Source organism: Gambusia affinis, linkage group LG11, assembly GCF_019740435.1.
Source record: "Gambusia affinis linkage group LG11, SWU_Gaff_1.0, whole genome shotgun sequence".
In the NCBI taxonomy this organism is placed as follows: domain Eukaryota; kingdom Metazoa; phylum Chordata; class Actinopteri; order Cyprinodontiformes; family Poeciliidae; genus Gambusia; species Gambusia affinis.
Genome location: NC_057878.1, coordinates 5,988,617 through 6,004,445, shown reverse-complemented (window position 1 = coordinate 6,004,445; position 15,829 = coordinate 5,988,617). Strand labels below are relative to the sequence as shown.

Below are 15,829 nucleotides of genomic sequence, written 5' to 3'. Positions count from 1 at the left end.
TTCTTGGCAGTGGCATTAGTATCAAGGTTTCCCCCAGTAAACTTGTTAAGTTCGGTTGGTTTTGTTCGCTAGGTCAGTCGTTCATCCAGCGGGCCGTTGTGATTTTGACTTAAAAATGTTTAAAGTTGACAGGAAATTTAAAAATATCACTTCATAATTATGTGCTACATGAAAGATTGTTAGATTAATACCTGAACACCAACTATACAGTCTTAAAAAATGCAAACATTTTAAAAAGACTTAAATAAATAAGCGATTCTTATCCTGGTGGGGGCAGAAGTAAAGCCTGGAGGCCATCCTGGGGGAACCCTGGATAGGTAATCACCTTTTATTCAAACTTATGTTTAACACGTGGAGACACACCGATAGTTATAGATGTAGTATTTTATTAATCAAGACTGATGCCTGTTGTGAGAAAATACAGAAGCATTTCACTCTGGTTAAGAGTCTTCTTTGAAAACAACATAAAAAACAAACACCAGTAATTTATTTCCATTTTCCATTTATGCACAAACTGGTTTACTGTGTACTGTTCTAAAAACAAACTCTCATTAAAATGTATTTACAGTAAAAATAATCACTTTAAAACAAAGTGACATATGAATGTTGTTTGGTAAAAATTAAGAGGCCACGTAAAATGATCCGTTCCTCTGATTTTACTTTTTATAGGTTTATGTTTGAGTAAAATGAACTTTGTTCTGTTATCCTATGAACTACTGACAACATGTCTCTGAAATCCCAAACAAATATTTAGTACTTATTGGCAGAAAATGAGAAATGGTCAAAGTAAAGACAAAGATGCTTTCAGACCTCAAACAATGCAAAGAAAACAAGTTCATATTCATATAGAAAAGAAACAACATCAATGTTTTAGCTCAGAAATCGATATTTGGTGGAAGAACCAGGAGGTTTTCAATGGGGTTCAGTGCTGTGGGCTCTTCATGTTCTCCAGAGCTGGATGTGCACAAAATGTTTAATATTTTGTTTTGTCAGTAAATATACAACTAAACCTTTCATAAAATATTGCTAGATAAGACAACGTCACTGACAGGCTTTATTAAAGAAAACTTGTGCAGCATTTTAAAATGTATTTACAAGAAAAAAACAACAAAAAAACAAACAAACCGTAGGCACAAGGAGCTTCTTTAGCTTCACAGAATAACCAAAGAAAATATCATGAATTATAACAGCAGTTCATCCTGTCTTAAATTACACAGGCTTTGAAACAAACTTGAGGAAAACTAGTTAACACTATGATTTTTCTAGATGTGTGAAACACACAAAACTGATCAAATTCTACATGTTTACCTCCAATGATTACAAAGTTTTCAAAAATAATCCTTTCCTGGGACGGACAAAAGACAAAAATGACCGAAGCTTAAAAAAGCCGTCACTTTCCTCTGGTGTGACAGAGCAACCGCTTCAGGTGTTTGTAAATTTCTCCCACTTTCAGTCCATATATGATTGGATTAAAAAGAGGATTATACATTATGATTTGCAATGTCATTACGAAACGTACAGTTGTTGAGATATCAGATCCTAACCTGACAATAGTCATCTCAAAAGTGAGCAAACAGGAGTAGTTTAATAAAACCAGCAGGTGAGGTAAACACGTCTGTGCAGCTTTTTTCCTCACATTCCTGCCGCTCCTACAGGCCACTATCAGGATCATCGTGTAGGTGAAGAGTATGAAAACTATTGGAAGAAGGCTGACATTGAACAGAACCACTAACCCGTAGATCACTATTGCTCTTGAAGGCACACAGAAAAGATAATTCACTGAATTGTTGCAAAAAATGCCTTTCAAAGTGAAGCTACAGAGATTCGAATGAGCAAACAGAACAGTAGTCACAGCCACATGGCAGGCAGGCACGAGCCAAGACAAAACCAGGAAAACAATCACTCTTCTTTTCCTCATAATGGTTGGATATTGCAGAGGTTTACATATGGACACATATCTGTCATAAGACATGGCGACCAGCAGCAAGAATTCAGAACCGCTCAATGAATAGAACAAGAAACCCTGGAAGAGACACGCTTCATACGTTATGATCTGTTTCTCAGATAAAAAGTCGATCAAAAGCTTGGGGTAGACCGCGGTGCTGAAAAGCATGGAGTTCATCAGCAGAGCAGCAATGAAGACATACATGGGCTCATGGAGGTTTCTGTGGATCACAATCAGGCAAAACACTGTGGAATTGCTGGACAGGATCAGAATATAACCTGTAAACATGAAGACAAAATAGACATATCTGTATCTTTCAACCTCTATGTGACCGTCAAGAGTGATGTATGTGACATTCATTTCAGTCGGCAACGTAGTTACGAAAACAGAAAAGAAACAGTGAGACAGACTAATAGCTTTAAAGGTCTGCACATGAGAAAAGTAGTCGAATCCAGCAGAGACTCTGAAAAAAAGTCAGACTGTTGGCTGTTTGATATCGAAGGACTCTTTAAAGAGCTTTTCTGGCCACCATGGATTTCAGAGACTAGTCCTTGAAGAGATGTTGGCATGGTAACAAGCTTTACATTGAAGCAACGAGTGAGATGGTACGGCTCATTGTGCATCCATTATCCTTTTACATCAACGTTTGTGATCCGTATGCAGATTTGTGCCCTTTAATAAGGAGTTTGAGTGCTCCAATGATCCTAGGAGCTCTGCTGTCCGGGGCTTCATGCCCCTGGTAGGGTCACCCAAGGCAGACAGGTCCCAGGTGAGGGGTCAGACAAAGTGCAGCCCGAAGACCCCAATGATGGATTCAAACTTTGGACTACGTGTTCCCTCGCCTGGACGCGGGTCACCGGGGCCCCACTCTGGAGCCAGGCCTGGAGTGGGGGCACGACGGCCAGCGTCTGGTGGCCGGGCTTTTACCCATGGAGCCCGGCCGGGCACAGCCCGAAGAGGAAACATGGGTCCCCCCTCCCATGGGCCCACCACCTGTGAGAGGGGCCAACAGAGTCGGGTGCATTGTGTTATGGGTGGCAGCCGAGGGAGGGGACCCTGACGATCCGATCCTCGGTTGCGGAAGCTAGCTCTTGGGACGTGGAATGTCACCTCTCTGGTGGGGAAGGAGCCGGAGCTAGTGTGTGAGGTTGAGAGGTTACGGCTAGAAATAGTCGGTCTCACCTCGACTCATGGCTCTGGTTCGGCTCTGGTTCTGGAACCAGTCTCCTTGAGAGGGGCTGGACATACTTCCACTCTGGAGTTGCCCAAGGTGAGAGGCGTCGGGCAGGAGTGGGCATACTTGTTGCTCCCCATCTCGGCGCCTGTACGTTGGGGTTTACCCCGGTGAACGAGAGGGTAGCCTCCCTCCGCATACGGGTGGGGGGACGGGTCCTGACTGTCATTTGTGCTTACGGGCCGAACGACAGTTCAGGTTACCCACCCTTTTTGAGGGAGTACTGGAGAGTGCTCCACCTGGGGACTCCCTTGTTCTGCTGGGGGACTTCAACGCTCACGTGGGCAATGACAGTGAGGCCTGGAGGGGCGTGGTTAGGAGGAACGACCCCCCGATCTGAACTCGAGTGGTGTTCTGTTGCTGGACTTCTGTGCTCGTCATGGATTGTCCATAACGAACACCATGTTCAAACATAAGGGTGTCCATATGTGCACTTGGCACCAGGACACCCTAGGCCGCAGTTCGATGATCGACTTTGTCATCGTTTCATCGGACCTGCGGCCGTATGTCTTGGACACTCGGGAGAAGACAGGTGCGGAGCTGTCCACTGACCACTACCTGGTGGTGAGTTGGCTCCGCTGGTGGGGGAGGATGCCAGTCAGACCTGGCAGGCCCAAACGTGTTGTGAGGATCTGCTGGGAACGTCTGGCGGAATCCCAGGTGAGACAGAGCTTTAACTCCCACCACCGGCAGAACTTCGAACACATCCCGGGGGATTTGGGGGACATGGAGTCTGAGTGGACCGTGTTCCGTGCCTCCATTGTCGAGGCGGCTCATCTGAGCTGTGGCCGCAAGTTGGTCGGTGCCTGTCGCGAACCCGTTGGTGGACACCTTCGGTGAGGGAAGCCGTCAGGCTGAAGAAGGAGTCCTATCGGGCCTTTCTGGCCTGTGGGACTCCGGAAGCAGCTGATGGGTACCGGCGGGCGAAGCGGCATGCGGCTCGGGTGGTTGCTGAGGCAAAAACTCGGGTGTGGGAGGAGTTTGGAGAGGCCATGGAGAAAGACTTCCGTACGGCTTCGAGGCAATTCTGGTCCACCATCCGGCGTCTCAGGAGGGGGAAGCAGTGCAGCACCAACACTGTCTACGGTGGGGATGGTGTGCTGCTGACCTCAACTCGGGACGTCTCCTGTAATCAAGTTAGGCATAAACAAACATGCCCTCTATATTTTTTTTGCACACAGTTATAGACAATAAAGTTTCTCCTGCTCAGTTTTGAGCACCTTTCATGATGACCTGTTTTAGGTCTCTGTACCTTTAATGTTAATTAGCTGCAGTTGGTCACTCTCCCTAATATTTGTTGCCTTCCTGTGCGAGTCCACTCGATTAGAATCTTTCTTCACATCACAGTCTGGATTTATCCCATTAACTTGGATTCCTTTGATTTAAAACTTTAACAGAGTTCACACCAGGAGGTAGATGTGGGAAGGTCGCTGTGTTTTTATATGCATGTTTTGGTTGTAGGTTTGTGTTGCGTGTGTTTTTTTGGGGGGGTTGTTTTACGGACATTATTGAGGGAGCCACCTCCCGCTCTCTGCTGAGCCAGAATCACTACAAACCAATTATGCAGCTTTCTCCCATCTGTTGTGACAGAGACGGCAAGGGCAGCGCCTGGCCCACTTCATTTTGTTTTGTTAAGTAATGACATCCCAGGGCCACTTCTACCTGCATTTGGCCAGTTTTGCTCATTTCCACCACAGGCTGATTTATTGCCGTTTGAGGAACCATGCTTGTTCCTCAAAAGTCCTTTATCGTTTTCTAAGGCATGTGTCCCATTTCTAAAGCCTACTTTTTCCACAAATGCTGGGTCAGGTATATTGTACGCAAAATAAAAAGTCTACTGCCTTCATTTGTGCCTGATATTCCAGCCAGGGTTTGTTTTCACAAAGGAGCGGTTTGCCACCTTCAAATGCCCTCCATCGGCTGACAGTGGCAGGTTCAAGCACAAGCTAACGCTGACAACTGGCTACTGATAAACACGTTGCAGAAAACACAGACGACCCCAACGCAAATGTCAGCATCTACAGTTCGCATTTCTACAGAAGTATTTTTTCAACAAAGTTCCACGAATGATCAAGGTTTCCTAAAACACTTGAAAGGTGAATCAGTATATTCTCACCAGTCTGATGGTTACAGGTTAAAGTAACAGGTTAAAAGCAAAACATATTCATTTTTGAGCTCCCTTGTCTAATTATTTAGCAGCAAAAGTTCTTGAGTTGAAAATACTGATATATGGTTTTCACTTAAAATGCAGGGAACTAGAACCCTGCAATTAACTTGATTAAGAAGTGCAGACAATATGTAAGCATGTCTTTTCAGAGTTGGTGGCGAAGGAAATAAAGGCGACCCAAAATGCAAACGGCAGCGTGGCATAACCTAGATTTATTTCAGAGACTTGACTTGACCAAATAACAGACTTAAAGATGTACAAGAATCCTGCAACAGACAAAGTCTAACTTAAATACCGCGGTAGACAGGGGAGAGGAATTATTGATCCGGAGACCCAGGTGAAAAACAGGGAGACTGAGCTGAAGAACTAATTACCATGATACATGCAAACAAAAAATAAAACTTTTACCAGGAAGATAACTGAACCTATTGAACGACAACACACCAAAACACTGACGTCGTGACGCGTGTTATATTATCTAGTAAACTTAAAGGATTGCTTCATCTTAAATGTAATTTTTCCTCTATTGTTATTGTAACTGTAGGATCTTTGTTCCACTTCTAGTCGCACCTCTAATTGAGATTGTGTACATTTTTAATTCATGACCAACACTGGCTGATCATCTCACAGATTATTAATTATATTCTTTATTAATTGCTGATGTGCACAGAGTTTGGAAATTACAAACAGAAGAACAGGTTTTAGAGTAAGGAGGCAGAAATACCAAAATTAAAATAGTTTGTGAAATTTTATTCTGTAAAGGATAATACAAAAAAAAAACATTTACAAATCAATACAGTGTATACATGGGCTAATTTGGTAATTTTATTTCTAATCTTTAGCCGTTTGCAAACGTATAATATTGACATGCATCAGATATGTAGAGACAATGATAACAGTAAAACCTTAGACGACATTAGATGAAACATATTTTGCATACAGTGTGTCAGAAGTACTGACTTATAATTACTGCTGATTTTTACTCACGACAACCTTTACCTGCCAGAACAACCGCTTCAGGTGTTTGTAAATCTCCTTCATTTTAAACCCGTATATAAACGGATTAAACAAAGGGTGATACAGAACAATCTGCAGCGTCATGATGAAACGGGCCGTTTTTGAGAAGTCCGAGTCCATGCGCACAATGCATATGTCGTAAACGCTCAACAAAGTCAGGCTGAACAACACCAGCAAGTGGGGCAGGCAGGTCTCAGCTGCTTTTCTCCTGACCTCTTTGCTGCTTCTGTAAGAAATGATCAGGATCTTTGTATAGGAGAACAGGATGAAAAGTATAGGAAGGATTACAATATCTAGAATGGCAAACACACCAAATATGGCAAGAGATCTCGGCATCACGCACTGAAGCGTGTAGACTGCATTGTTGCAAAATATCCCTCTGATGTTAAAGCTGCAGAGTTTAACTTTGGTGCTGCTGAGCATTATTAGTGGAATTGATGCGTGGCAAGCAGGAACAAACCAGGAGAGAACCAGGAAGATGGTGACCGTGGTGTTTGTCATAATTGTTGGATAAAGCAGAGGCTTGCATATAGACACATACCGATCATAAGACATGACCGCTAACAGAAAGAACTCCGCCGGACCCACGAAGTAAAAGAAGTAAAACTGAAGGAGGCAGGCTTCGTAGGTTATTCTCTGCTTTTCAGACAAGAGGTCGATCAAAAGCTTCGGGTAAGTGGTGCTACTGTAAAAGACACAATTCACCAGCAAAGCAGCGATGAAGACATACATTGGCTCATGGAGGTTTTTGTTCACCCAGATGAGGTACACGATAGTCGAGTTACTGCATATGATTAGGATGTAGGCCGAGAACATCAGAAGAAAGTAAGCATATTTGTATTTGCTCATTTCCACATACCCATCCAGAAAAATGTAGGAAACATTCATTTCATTGTTCATGGTGGTGCACTGAGTCGGCTGCTTGAAATGAAGCAAACTGAGCCTGCGATAAAATTTTATATGGTTGCTTCAGCATGTTATAAACCTCTAGACGGCTCGTCTCTGGAGGTCCATTACATCAACGTCTTCCTTCAGGCACAACAGATTTACTTTCACAAGCAGAGAATTACAGCTTTTGCTTGACATGTCTATATAAAACTTTATAAAAAATTTTGTTGGGTTTATTTTAAATGTAGTGGACACAAATAAAATCGAAAGAAAGGAAAAGGCTTAAAATTGAAAGTAGGGAAGAGAAATAAGCATAGAGAGAGTCAAAACCCTTGAACTCTGACCTGTGGAAAGAGAAAAAACCCAAGAAACACATATAATACTAATAACTGACATCATTGGAGAGTACAAGATGTTTTTAGTGGCAATAGCAGCCCAACTTAGAATGCATCTGACAAACAAAATGAATCTGAACACCAGCCGAACAACCCGGGACGAGACGCCGACCCCGACCCTATCCGGAGAAAGAGTCCAGCCAGAAACAGACACACACAGTCCCGACAATCTAAACTCTGTGGATCTCAGCTCTTCACACAAGCCCCGACATGGGTTCCTCCACAGCGCCACTCCAGACTCGGACACAAGCAATGAACATCAAACAGAAATGTTACGAATAAACGCTCGTAACATTTGACCGGTCGGCGGTGATGAAAAGGTTTGGGGACCACTGGGCTGGCAGATGTAAACTGTTAAATGTCTACACTTAGCAGGAGATTTGATGTTTGTTTCATGACAAATTAATAAATAATCAATGTGATTAATGGAAGCCGACTCTACTGTAAAAGCAATGCGTGTGCACTTTGAGCCACCATTCCTCACACATCCCTTAAACTTGTCAGAGGTTGTTACCATGCCAAGATGTCTTCAAGGAATAGTGTCTGAAATCCACAGTGGACAAAGAAGTCTCTTTAAAAGGTCGCCATGTCTCAAACAGTTTACCAACGAAGAGGACGACGTCTCTTCTCCCACACACCGTTTTAAAACTATTAGTCTTTCTCACTGTTTCTTTTCTGTTTTCGTAACTACGTTGCCGACTGAAATGAATGTCACATACATCACTCTTGACGGTCACATAGAGGTTGAAAGATACAGATATGTCTATTTTGTCTTCATGTTTACAGGTTATGTTCTGATCCTGTCCAGCAATTCCACAGTGTTTTGCCTGATTGTGATCCACAGAAACCTCCATGAGCCCATGTATGTCTTCATTGCTGCTCTGCTGATGAACTCCATGCTTTTCAGCACCGCGGTCTACCCCAAGCTTTTGATCGACTTTTTATCTGAGAAACAGATCATAACGTATGAAGCGTGTCTCTTCCAGACTTTCTTGTTCTATTCATTGAGCGGTTCTGAATTCTTGCTGCTGGCCGCCATGTCTTATGACAGATATGTGTCCATATGTAAACCTCTGCAATATCCAACCATTATGAGGAAAAGAAGAGTGATTGTTTTCCTGGTTTTGTCTTGGCTCGTGCCTGCCTGCCATTTGGCTGTGGCTATCGTTCTGTTTGCTCATTTGAATCTCTGTAGCTTCACTTTGAAAGGTATTTTTTGCAACAACTCAGTGAATTATCTTCTCTGTGTGGCTTCAAGAGCAATAGTGATCTACGGGTTAGTGGTTCTGTTCAATGTCAGCCTTCTTCCAATAGTTTTCATACTCTTCACCTACACGATGATCCTGATAGTGGCCTGTAGGAGCGGCAGGAATGTGAGGAAAAAAGCTGCACAGACGTGTTTACCTCACCTGCTGGTTTTATTAAACTACTCCTGTTTGCTCACTTTTGAGATGACTATTGTCAGATTAGGATCTGATATCTCAACAACTGTACGTTTCATAATGACATTGCAAATAATAATGTATAATCCTCTTTTTAATCCAATCATATATGGACTGAAAGTGGGAGAAATTTACAAACACCTGAAGCGGTTACTCTGTCACACCAGAGGAAAGTGACGGCTTTTTTAAGCTTCGGTCGTTTTTGTCTTTTGTCCATCCCTGGAAAGGATTATTTTTGAAAACTTTGTAATCATTGGAGGTAAACATGTAGAATTTGATCAGTTTTGTGTGTTTCACACATCTAGAAAAATCATAGTGTTAACTAGTTTTCCTCAAGTTTGTTTCAAAGCCTGTGTAATTTAAGACAGGATGAACTGCTGTTATAATTCATGATATTTTCTTTGGTTATTCTGTGAAGCTAAAGAAGCTCCTTGTGCCTACGGTTTGTTTGTTTTTTTGTTGTTTTTTTCTTGTAAATACATTTTAAAATGCTGCACAAGTTTTCTTTAATAAAGCCTGTCAGTGACGTTGTCTTATCTAGCAATATTTTATGAAAGGTTTAGTTGTATATTTACTGACAAAACTAAATATTAAACATTTTGTGCACATCCAGCTCTGGAGAACATGAAGAGCCCACAGCACTGAACCCCATTGAAAACCTCCTAGTTCTTCCACCAAATATCAATTTCTGAGCTAAAACATTGATGTTGTTTCTTTTCTATATGAATATGAACTTGTTTTCTTTGCATTGTTTGAGGTCTGAAAGCATCTTTGTCTTTACTTTGACCATTTCTCATTTTCTGCCAATAAGTACTAAATATTTGTTTGGGATTTCAGAGACATGTTGTCAGTAGTTCATAGGATAACAGAACAAAGTTCATTTTACTCAAACATAAACCTATAAAAAGTAAAATCAGAGAAACTGATCATTTTACGTGGCCTCTTAATTTTTACCAAACAACATTCATATGTCACTTTGTTTTAAAGTGATTATTTTTACTGTAAATACATTTTAATGAGAGTTTGTTTTTAGAACAGTACACAGTAAACCAGTTTGTGCATAAATGGAAAATGGAAATAAATTACTGGTGTTTGTTTTTTATGTTGTTTTCAAAGAAGACTCTTAACCAGAGTGAAATGCTTCTGTATTTTATCACAACAGGCATCAGTCTTGATTAATAAAATACTACATCTATAACTATCGGTGTGTCTCCACGTGTTAAACATAAGTTTGAATAAAAAGTGATTACCTATCCAGGGTTCCCCCAGGATGGCCTCCAGGCTTTACTTCTGCCCCCACCAGGATAAGAATCGCTTATTTGTTTAAGTCTTTTTAAAATGTTTGCATTTTTTAAGACTGTATAGTTGGTGTTCAGGTATTAATCTAACAATCTTTCATGTAGCACATAATTATGAAGTGATATTTTTAAGTTTCCTGTCAACTTTAAACATTTTTAAGTCAAAATCACAACGGGCCGCTGGATGAACGACTGACCTAGCGAACAAAACCAACCGAACTTAACAAGTTTACTGGGGGAAACCTTGATACTAATGCCACTGCCAAGAACCATCTGTTAATTCTGCACAAAATGCAGAACTCTTAACATAATAAACTGATTTTTGTTGACTGTACGTGTGAATTTATCACTTAAATCCATTATTTTATACCTCTTTTATGTTACATGTTGGCATCTTATTGTTGTGCATTCAAAGACATAACTTTAAATTTACCAAATATACAAAAAAATGTAAAATTGAGTAGAAATAAACCTGTGACCCCCAAAACCCAGATCAAAATTAAACAGTTTCAAACCAAACTTTAATGGCTTCTAAAGGTTTTTCTATTTACTCCTTATTCCATCCATCCATCCATCTTCTTCCACTTATCCGGGGTCGGGTCGCGGGGGTAGCAGCTTCAGAAGGGAGGCCCAGACTTCCCTCTCCCCAGCTACTTCTTCCTGCTCCTCCGGAGGAATCCCAAGGTGTTCCCAGGCCAGCCGAGAGACATAGTCCCTCCAGCGTGTCCTGGGTCTTCCTCCTCCCAGTGGGATGTGCCTGGAACACCTCACCAGGGAGGCGTCCAGGAGGCATCCTGACCAGATGCCCGAGCCTCCTCAACTGGCCCCTCTCGATGTGAAGGAGCAGCGGCTCTACTCTGAGTCCCTCCCGGATGACTGAGCTTCTCACCCTATCTCTAAGGGAGAGCCCAGACACTTTACAGAGAAACCCATCCGCGATCTCGTTCTTTCTGTCATGACCCAAAGCTCATGACCATAGATGAGGGTGGGAACGTAGATCGACCAATAAATTGAGAGCTTCGCCTTTTGGCTCAGCTCTCTCTTCACCACGACGGACCGGTACAGCGCCCGCTTGACGGCAGACGCTGCACCATCCGCCTGTCGATCTCCCGCTCCTTTCTTCCCTCATTCATGAACAAGATCCCGAGATACTTGAACTCCTCCACTTGGGGCAGGACACCCCCCCTCACCCGGAGAAGGCACTCTACCCTTTTCCGGCTCGAGGTCATGGCCTCGGATTTGGAGGCACTGATCCTCATCCCGGCCGCTTCACACTCGGCTGCGAACCCCTCCAGCGAGAGCTGCAGATCACGTCCCGATGAAGCCAAAAGGACCACATCATCCGCAAAAAGCAGAGATGCAATCCTAAGGCCACCAAAACGGATCGCCTCAACACCCTGGCTGCGCCTAGAAATTCTGTCTATAAAAGTAATGAACAGAATCGGTGACAAAGGGCAGCCCTGGCGGAGTCCAACTCTCACCGGAAACGAGCCCGACTTAGTGCCGGCAATGCGGACCAGACTCTGACACCGGTTATACAGGGACCTGACAGCCCGTATCAAAGAGCCCAGTACCCCATACTCCCGGAGAACCCCCCACACGGCTCCCCGAGGGACACGATCGAACGCCTTCTCCAAGTCCACAAAACACATGTAGACTGGTTGGGCGAACTCCCATGCACCCTCCAGGACCCTGCTGAGGGTGTAGAGCTGGTCCAGTGTTCCACGACCAGGACGAAAACCACACTGTTCTTCCTGAATCCGAGGTTCGACAATCCGACGGACCCTCGTCTCCAGAACCCCCGAAGAGACCTTGCCAGGGAGGCTTAAGAGTGTGACCCCCCTATAATTGGAGCACACCCTCCGGTCCCCCCTTTTGAACAGGGGGACCACCACCCCGGTCTGCCAATCCAAGGGAACTGCCCCCGATGTCCATGCGATATTGCAGAGTCGCGTTAGCCAACACAACCCTACAACATCCAGGGCCTTGAGGAACTCCGGGCGGATCTCATCCACCCCCGGGACCCTGCCACCGAGGAGCTTTTTAACCACCTCGGCGACCTCGACACCAGAGATTGGAGAGCCCAACCCAGAGTCCCCAGGCTCAGCTTCCACAATAGAAGGCATGTCGGTGGGATTGAGGAGGTCTTCGAAGTATTCTGCCCACCGGCCCACAACGTCCCGAGTTGAGGTCAGCAGCACACCATCCCCACTATAGACAGTGTTGGTGCTGCACTGCTTCCCCCTCCTGAGACGCCGGATGGTGGACCAGAATCGCCTCGGAGCCGTACGGAAGTCTTTCTCCATGGCCTCTCCAAACTCCTCCCACACCCGAGTTTTTGCCTCAGCAACCACCCGAGCCGCATGCCGCTTCGCCCGCCGGTACCCATCAGCTGCTTCCGGAGTCCCACAGGCCAGAAAGGCCCGATAGGACTCCTTCTTCAGCCTGACGGCTTCCCTCACCGAAGGTGTCCACCAACGGGTTCGCGACAGGCACCGACAAACTTGCGGCCACAGCTCAGATGAGCCGCCTCGACAATGGAGGCACGGAACACGGTCCACTCAGACTCCATGTCCCCCACATCCCCCGGGATGTGTTCGAAGTTCTGCCGGAGGTGGGAGTTAAAGCTCCGTCTCACAGGGGATTCCGCCAGACGTTCCCAGCAGACCCTCACAACACGTTTGGGCCTGCATCCTCCCCCACCAGCGGAGCCAACTCACCACCAGGTAGTGGTCAGTGGACAGCTCCGCACCTCTCTTCACCCGAGTGTCCAAGACATACGGCCGCAGGTCCGATGAAACGATGACAAAGTCGATAATCGAACTGCGGCCTAGGGTGTCCTGGTGCCAAGTGCACATATGGACACCCTTATGCTTGAACATGGTGTTCGTTATGGACAATCCATGACGAGCACAGAAGTCCAGCAACAGAACACCACTCGAGTTCAGATCGGGGGGTCGTTCCTCCTAACCACACCCCTCCAGGCCTCACTGTCATTGCCCACGTGAGCGTTGAAGTCCCCCAGCAGAACAAGGGAGTCCCCAGGTGGAGCACTCTCCAGTACCCCCTCTAGGGACTCCAAAAAGGGTGGGTAACCTGAACTGTCGTTCGGCCCGTAAGCACAAATGACAGTCAGGACCCGTCCCCCCACCCGTATGCGGAGGGAGGCTACCTTCTCGTTCACCAGGGTAAACCCCAACGTACAGGCGCCGAGATGGGGAGCAACAAGTATGCCCACTCCTGCCCGACGCCTCTCACCTTGAGCAACTCCAGAGTGGAAGTATGTCCAGCCCCTCTCAAGGAGACTGGTTCCAGAACCAGAGCCGAACCAGAGCCATGAGTCGAGGTGAGACCGACTATTTCTAGCCGTAACCTCTCAACCTCACACACTAGCTCCGGCTCCTTCCCCACCAGAGAGGTGACATTCCACGTCCCAAGAGCTAGCTTCCGCAACCGAGGATCGGATCGTCAGGGTCCCCTCCCTCGGCTGCCACCCATAACACAATGCACCCGACTCTGTTGGCCCCTCTCACAGGTGGTGGGCCCATGGGAGGGGGGACCCATGTTTCCTCTTCGGGCTGTGCCCGGCCGGGCTCCATGGGTAAAAGCCCGGCCACCAGACGCTCGCCGTCGTGCCCCCCCTCCAGGCCTGGCTCCAGAGTTGGTCCCCGGTGACCCGCGTCCAGGCGAGGGAACACGTAGTCCAAAGTTTGAATCCATGATTGGGGTCTTCGGGCTGTCTGACCCCTCACCTGGGACCTGTCTGCCTTGGGTGACCCTACCAGGGGCATGAAGCCCCGGACAGCAGAGCTCCTAGGATCATTGGAGCACTCAAACTCCTTATTAAAGGGCACAAATCTGCATACGGATCACAAACGTTGATGTAAAAGGATAATGGATGCACAATGAGCCGTACCATCTCACTCGTTGCTTCAATGTAAAGCTTGTTACCATGCCAACATCTCTTCAAGGACTAGTCTCTGAAATCCATGGTGGCCAGAAAAGCTCTTTAAAGAGTCCTTCGATATCAAACAGTCAACAGTCTGACTTTTTTTCAGAGTCTCTGCTGGATTCGACTACTTTTCTCATGTGCAGACCTTTAAAACTATTAGTCTGTCTCACTGTTTCTTTTCTGTTTTCGTAACTACGTTGCCGACTGAAATGAATGTCACATACATCACTCTTGACGGTCACATAGAGGTTGAAAGATACAGATATGTCTATTTTGTCTTCATGTTTACAGGTTATGTTCTGATCCTGTTCAGCAATTCCACAGTGTTTTGCCTGATTGTGATCCACAGAAACCTCCATGAGCCCATGTATGTCTTCATTGCTGCTCTGCTGATGAACTCCATGCTTTTCAGCACCGCGGTCTACCCCAAGCTTTTGATCGACTTTTTATCTGAGAAACAGATCATAACGTATGAAGCGTGTCTCTTCCAGGGTTTCTTGTTCTATTCATTGAGCGGTTCTGAATTCTTGCTGCTGGCCGCCATGTCTTATGACAGATATGTGTCCATATGTAAACCTCTGCAATATCCAACCATTATGAGGAAAAGAAGAGTGATTGTATTCCTGGTTTTGTCTTGGCTCGTGCCTGCCTGCCATGTGGCTGTGGGTATCGTTCTGTTTGCTCATTCGAAACTCTGTAGCTTCACTTTGAAAGGCATTTTTTGCAACAATTCAGTGAATTATCTTTTCTGTGTGCCTTCAAGAGCAATAGTGATCTACGGGTTAGTGGTTCTGTTCAATGTCAGCCTTCTTCCAATAGTTTTCATACTCTTCACCTACACGATGATCCTGATAGTGGCCTGTAGGAGCGGCAGGAATGTGAGGAAAAAAGCTGCACAGACGTGTTTACCTCACCTGCTGGTTTTATTAAACTACTCCTGTTTGCTCACTTTTGAGGTGACTATTGTCAGGTTAGGATCTGATATCTCAACAACTGTACGTTTCATAATGACATTGCAAATAATAATGTATAATCCTCTTTTTAACCCAATCATATATGGACTGAAAGTGGGAGAAATTTACAAACACCTGAAGCGGTTACTCTGTCACACCAGAGGAAAGTGACGGCTGTTTTAAGCTTTGGCCGGTTTTGTCTTTTGTCCATCCCTGGAAAGGATTATTTTTGAAAACTTTGTAATCATTGGAGGTAAACATGTAGAATTTGATCAGTTTTGTGTGTTTCACACATCTAGAAAAATCATAGTGTTAACTAGTTTTCCTCAAGTTTGTTTCAAAGCCTGTGTAATTTAAGACAGGATGAACTGCTGTTATAATTCATGATATTTTCTTTGGTTATTCTGTGAAGCTAAAGAAGCTCCTTGTGCCTACGGTTTGTTTGTTTTTTTGTTGTTTTTTTCTTGTAAATACATTTTAAAATGCTGCACAAGTTTTCTTTAATAAAGCCTGTCAGTGACGTTGTCTTATCTAGCAA

General features: G+C 44.9%; 4 protein-coding genes across 4 annotated transcripts; 2 read left to right on the top strand and 2 right to left on the bottom strand.

Annotated features, from left to right (window-relative positions):
* Positions 1-1,390: 1,390 nt before the first annotated feature.
* On the bottom strand, positions 1,391-2,876 carry LOC122840269 (olfactory receptor 11A1-like). The gene is made up of 2 exons (XM_044132538.1): positions 2,814-2,876; positions 1,391-2,371 (listed from the first exon to the last, which is right to left on the bottom strand). Exons 1-2 carry the CDS (start codon positions 2,874-2,876, stop codon positions 1,391-1,393), a joined length of 1,044 nt encoding a protein of 347 aa, XP_043988473.1.
* Positions 2,877-6,312: 3,436 nt separating this feature from the next.
* On the bottom strand, positions 6,313-7,263 carry LOC122840268 (olfactory receptor 6N2-like). The gene has a single exon (XM_044132537.1). The coding sequence runs from the start codon at positions 7,261-7,263 to the stop codon at positions 6,313-6,315; it is 951 nt and encodes a 316-aa protein (XP_043988472.1).
* Positions 7,264-8,161: 898 nt separating this feature from the next.
* On the top strand, positions 8,162-9,265 carry LOC122840267 (olfactory receptor 11A1-like). The gene has a single exon (XM_044132536.1). It carries the CDS (start codon positions 8,162-8,164, stop codon positions 9,263-9,265), a length of 1,104 nt encoding a protein of 367 aa, XP_043988471.1.
* Positions 9,266-13,541: 4,276 nt separating this feature from the next.
* On the top strand, positions 13,542-15,462 carry LOC122840265 (olfactory receptor 11A1-like). Its single transcript, XM_044132535.1, has 2 exons — positions 13,542-13,574; positions 14,482-15,462. Exons 1-2 carry the CDS (start codon positions 13,542-13,544, stop codon positions 15,460-15,462), a joined length of 1,014 nt encoding a protein of 337 aa, XP_043988470.1.
* Positions 15,463-15,829: the final 367 nt, after the last annotated feature.

Coding starts and splice junctions, on each gene's coding strand:
- LOC122840269 (XM_044132538.1), bottom strand. CDS start 2,876: ATGGGTAAAAGCCCGGCCACCAGACGCTGGCCGTCGTGCCCCCACTCC. Junction 2,372..2,813: donor ACTCCAGGCCTGGCTCCAGA/GTGGGGCCCCGG, acceptor TCTCATGTGCAG/ACCTTTAAAGCTATTAGTCT.
- LOC122840268 (XM_044132537.1), bottom strand. CDS start 7,263: ATGAACAATGAAATGAATGTTTCCTACATTTTTCTGGATGGGTATGTG.
- LOC122840265 (XM_044132535.1), top strand. CDS start 13,542: ATGCGGAGGGAGGCTACCTTCTCGTTCACCAGG. Junction 13,575..14,481: donor CTACCTTCTCGTTCACCAGG/GTAAACCCCAAC, acceptor TCTCATGTGCAG/ACCTTTAAAACTATTAGTCT.
- LOC122840267 (XM_044132536.1), top strand. CDS start 8,162: ATGCCAAGATGTCTTCAAGGAATAGTGTCTGAAATCCACAGTGGACAA.